General features: G+C 42.6%; 1 protein-coding gene across 1 annotated transcript; it reads right to left on the bottom strand.

Annotated features, from left to right (window-relative positions):
* Positions 1-646: 646 nt before the first annotated feature.
* Positions 647-4984, bottom strand: LOC109197010 (uncharacterized). Its single transcript, XM_019351883.2, has 3 exons — positions 4974-4984; positions 3062-3131; positions 647-1261 (listed from the first exon to the last, which is right to left on the bottom strand). The coding sequence occupies exons 1-3, from the start codon at positions 4982-4984 to the stop codon at positions 698-700; spliced, it is 645 nt and encodes a 214-aa protein (XP_019207428.1). The 3' UTR covers positions 647-697.
* Between the last annotated feature and the right edge of the window lie 213 nt (positions 4985-5197).

Genomic DNA, 5197 nt, shown 5'->3' with positions numbered 1-5197 from the left:
TAATTTTTGGCTGATAACAGTCTTTGTTTACGGTAATGACAGTTTTCAGCATATTGAGTTTTCATAGTCTGTAATCTTTTCATTCGAAATTCACGACAGCAGGCATATCGTTCTCTTTCGTGTCTTTTTTTTGTTCGTCTTCCTTGCCACTTCTTCAATTGAAGATTTGTCTTTAGCTTTTACATACTCCCTCCGACTTGTTTGAGCTTGAATAGCTTTCTGACGTCGTTGTTTATTTAATCTGCTCACATTTCTTGCTTTTTGGCGGGCTTTATCTGTTACTTTGGCCTCAATAATGAAAGAGAATTTTTTCTTGTTGTTCTTTCCGGATGTTGCTTGTTGGGTCAACAGAAGTTTCAAGTTGATGTTCACAGATTTGATTTGAAGCCATTTTGTCATGTGGTGAGTTTAAAGTATTGTCTAACATCGTCATGTGGGTTTGGGCTGATTCTGGTTCAGGCATTTGCGCAGTGCAATTCGTGATTTGTGGTTCATCATTTTGTGGTGATGATGTAGCTGTTGCTCCTGTTGCTCGAGTTGACTGTGCAGGCTGTTCGTTGTGAGTGCTGACTCTTTTGAAAGAAACAGGCACAAATTCATATCTTGCATACTTGCCCTGATTTTGAAAAAGGTTATACAGGTGGGTGATCAGGTCATTCACATGAGTGAAAGTGAGCATGACTGCTGTTCCATTTGGCTAGGGTAAACCTGCTGCACTTCTTGAATGTGAATCAAATAATCCATACCTCCCAGATTTGTCACGGAAAACTGCAATGCACTGAGGTGAAACCATGAGCAAAGCATAGCTCACATCTGTTGACAGACATACAAGGCGACTAGCAAGAGGCAACCACCACTCTTTTCTTTGATAAGTTTTGTCTGCTGCTTTCAGGTATCCATACCTTATGTTGTCCATTTTCACACTGTAGACGTTTATGTCAGCATGAACTTCTTTGGGCAGGTCCTCCATGGTCAGATGATCTTGTGTATAACGCCTCTCCTGCTGAAGATTTGTTTTAATCCTACAGTAGAGTGCATCTCCCTGTTCAAGCACCTTATCAAGTCGGGCTGTGTTGAACTGGTGTTCCTCATTAAGGTAGGCCAGGAATGTGAGGACATTACATGTGCACTGATGATTTCGAGAGAATTCTGTGTACCTTTCATCACTTTGATAATGAGTTGCACTGACACACCAGAAGTGCTGAACTGCGTTGCTCTGTAGCTCCTCTGTCACTAGTTCTTCATTTGTGTTGTGGAAAGGCTGATCAAGGAACAGTAAAGGTGACATGTTATTGTTTAGTATTTAATGATATGCATTTCAAGGTTGAGCAAAAACATATGCAACTCTTGGTACAATGATGGAAGACATTTAAGTGGCAAGGGTTGTATAAATTTAGATTTTCTTTAAAGTAAAAACATTTTTAACTATGGTAAAACAATGAAGCAATGTTCAGGCAAATTAAGCCAAATTATATCACTCAATCATATTACAGCATAATCTAAAGATACGCAGCATCAGATAAGCCAGAAAGAGGCAGGCAGAAAGAGTGAACAGTGAGAGAGAGCAGAGGTGGGAAGTAAAAATGACGAATATTTTAGATATCTGTAATTTGCTTGAGTGCTGTTTTTTTTTCCATATAACACATTAGCTGTGTCCTAAAACGTCGGCTGCGTCCTTCGGACGACCCTGCCTTCGCTGTCTACGTGGGCTGGGTCCTTCAAAGACCGAGATGGCCGGAAGTGCGAAGCTGTGAAATGGGACGGTCTAGCCTGCAGATTTGCGTCACCACTGTCTCGGTGGAGTTTAATAAACTCAGCTGTCTGCTCCTTGCTATCTAAAATATAACAATATAACTGGCGAAAATTCTCGACTGTCTCACACGTCTGTTTAAGCAGTGTCACAAAGCCATGTTTGTATTTATTTGCACTGCTTTTCGCTGTGGATGTCAATTTATCTGAAGCTTTAAGTATAAAATGGTATAAAAGTTTTTTTCTGAACAATATATATAGAAATAGATAAATAGACAGACAGAAATAGCTGTTGAGATTTCTGCATTTTAGGAATCTGATTAAATAAATTGACAAATGTACATGTTTAGTCTATCATTTTAGTATATTTAGTATGAGTTAGCAAGCATACTTAAGGTGAAAGACTAAATATCAACCCCAGTTATTATACAGCAAACATCACATGTATACTAAATCGTTATAGACATTTGTGGGCATACCTTTTTAGGTGGAGAATTTGATGCCGTGTGGAAATCATCAGTCGCCCAGACTCGTTTTGCTGGTGGACGAGTGTCTGAAATCTGATAATGATTAATACAGTTAATCAAAATTAGAAAACCTACTAACAAATTTGAAATGGAGTGTAACACTGGATACTTTAAAGAAAACATGAAACAGTAGTGGTTACTAAACTTACAAAGCAATAAAAATCCCAGCTGTTTGCATAAGTACTAAGAAATTTGAAAGTGTGTGTAACTTTAGAAACTTTAAAGAAAACTAACAAAAGCGATACAACAAAATTCTTGCTGTTTGCATAATGCCAACATGTAACCATATGTCTTTAACATTTAATGGCAATGTAACTGTCCACTAAAAATCCCTAATGGAGGAATACTTTTTTTAATTTACCTTGCTGTCTGGAAGACATAAGGAGGTGGGCCTATTCTCCGTTTCCAAGGACAACCTGGCCGGTGCTGTCTGCTAACCCAGGAAAAACAGTAAATAATGTTAAGACATTAAGTGACCTGACACATTAATTTCACTGTAAAATGCAATGCATGGCATGAACTGGTATGCCAGTTGGGTAACATTACAAGATACAAATGGTCAACTGTATGGGTAAGTGTTATAAAAATATATTGTATGTGCTCACTACCACTTCAGAATTACCTGTTCAGAGCCATAATAAAAACCCTCTGTCATATTTGTCTTTTGTTTTGGATAGAAATTAGACAAAACCGAGTTAGCAAACATGCTTTAAGTGAAAGACTACATATCAACTGTAGTTATAGACACCAAAGATCAGATATATACAGACATGGGGGGGGCATACCTTTTTAGGTGGAGAATTTGATGGTGTGTGGAAATCATTTCCCCAGGATCGTTTTTTTTTTTTTTTTGGTCTGTCCCATTTGGTTCTTTAGCCGTCACAATTGTTGTCTGAAGACCAACAAGGATACCAAATGGATTTATTCTGCCAAATGGATCATCATGGCATTGCCGTATTGGTCCATTTGATCAAACTTTGTTGTTATTATTTATTTTATTTTCAGTTGTTACAGATGGGACAGACATGACTGGGGGATAGGAAAGGGAGAAAGAAAGAGAGGAAGGAAAAGAAAAACAGAAGGGAAAAGGGACAGTGAGAAAAGGCACTTACAAAGAGAAAGAAAAAAAAAAATCTCCTGGATCACCTGTTGAGAGAAAAAGACAAAAACAAAGCAACATACTAAACACAACACCATCACGTTAATCTAGCTAAGTGTGAACAGCAGTAAATACTAAATATTGAAAGTTGTTGTGCAGCATGCAGGACAGACAGCGCACAATGTGCTTTAAAGTAGCAGCTAAGAAAGGTGTAGTTTATGTCTACGAACAGTGAACACCCGTGTGCACACCTGTGTGGATCAGCGTGCTTGTATACAAAAGGTTTTCCCATGTAACGGTCTGCTAGAGGGTGTGGAGGCCCATAGCCCCGTCCCCCAGGGCATGAAGCAGGCATGGAGGAGATCCAGGCTCCAGACATCCAGAGGCCCCAGAGTGCGAGAGCCCAAGGAGGACCACCGGAGGGGCATCCGTGCCACCTTCCTGGGAAGGGCTGAGGAGATCCCCAGACGAGGGGGTCACCCAGTAGCCACGGAGCAGAAGCCAGAGGGGGTTGCACTGGCGTGCCCGCCGGCTCTGCCGGCAGCCAGCTGTGCCAGAGTGAACAGAGTTGCAGGCCCCGAGGCCCGAGGGCACCCTTTGCCCCGGAAGAGGCCTGACCGAGCGACAGGCACCAGGCCCCGCCAAGTAGCCACCGGGAGTGAGCTGGTGCATACCTGAGCGCCCAGCTCCGGACACCAAGAACCACCAATGCACCAACCCCTGAGGGCATCAGTTACCAGCAGGGAGTGTGGTGGGGGGAGATAGGCCTCCACACTTGGAGGGCCTGGAAGTACCCAGGGAGGTGGAGTCTAAGACCCGACCTGACATATAGACACAGACAAACAGGCACACACAGACATAAACATGCTTTCCCACCCTCATGCACACGTATACAAACACTCAGCACTCACCCAACGTAGGGACAGACATACATAGACATGTACACACAATCATACTCCCCAAACATACTCTATGCCCCGGGTCCAGGTACCCTCGCCCCCAGAGGGGGAAACGGCACCCAGACCCAAGAGATGTGACCCTTTCCCCCGGGGTGGAGGCAAGCAGACCGCCCCAGGCTCCGCAGCAGCAGGGAGGCCAGTCGGACAGCCAACACCTCCTCCCAGCTCCTCCCGTGTGTGTGTGTGTGTGTGTGTGTGTGTGGATGTGGATGTCTAAGTTGTGAAATAAAATTGAGGCACAGGTGGCCAGAAGGGGACAGAGGGGGGGGAATGCCTCCCCTGCACCCTGGTGACACACCCGCACCCCAAGGCCCTACCTGTGTGGGTGGGTGTGGTGGAGCGGGAAGAGGGAGGCAGGATCGTTTTGCTAGTGGACGTGTCTGAAATCTGATGAGGTTATGTACAGTTAGTCAAAATTATAAAACCTACTAACAGATTTGAAACAGAATGGAACATTTGATACTTTAAAGAAAACATAAAAACAGTAGTTACTAAACTTACAAAGCAATTAAAAAAAATCCCTGCTGTTTGCATAATGCTGAGATGTAACCATGAATATGCCTATAACATGTAATTGTAGTGTAATTGTCTGTTGTAAATTCTTAATAGAGGAATATTTTTTGATATTTACCTTGATACCTGGGGAACATAAGGAGGTGGGTCTATCCTGTGTTTCCAAGGATAACCTGGCTGGTGCTGTCTGCTAACCCAGGAAAAAGGGTATAGAAGACATTAAGTGACCTGACACATTCATTTCATTTAAATGCTCTGCATACCATGCGCTGTTGTGCCAGTTGTGTGACATTATAACAAAAAGTTCTAAACTGTATGGGTAGGTGTTCTTAACTGTCTCAAACGTGTTT

The sequence above is a fragment of the Oreochromis niloticus genome, linkage group LG3 (assembly GCF_001858045.2).
Source record: "Oreochromis niloticus isolate F11D_XX linkage group LG3, O_niloticus_UMD_NMBU, whole genome shotgun sequence".
Taxonomy (NCBI): Eukaryota; Metazoa; Chordata; class Actinopteri; order Cichliformes; family Cichlidae; genus Oreochromis; species Oreochromis niloticus.
Note: the sequence above shows the minus strand (reverse complement) of the source record. Positions and strands in the feature narration are given on the sequence as shown.

Excerpts from the sequence above, each read along its gene's own strand:
- LOC109197010 (XM_019351883.2), bottom strand. Across the intron at positions 1,262-3,061 it reads CAAATTCTCCACCTAAAAAG|CCTTTCCACAACACAAATGA; the intron begins GTATGCCCCCCC and ends TTCCTTGATCAG.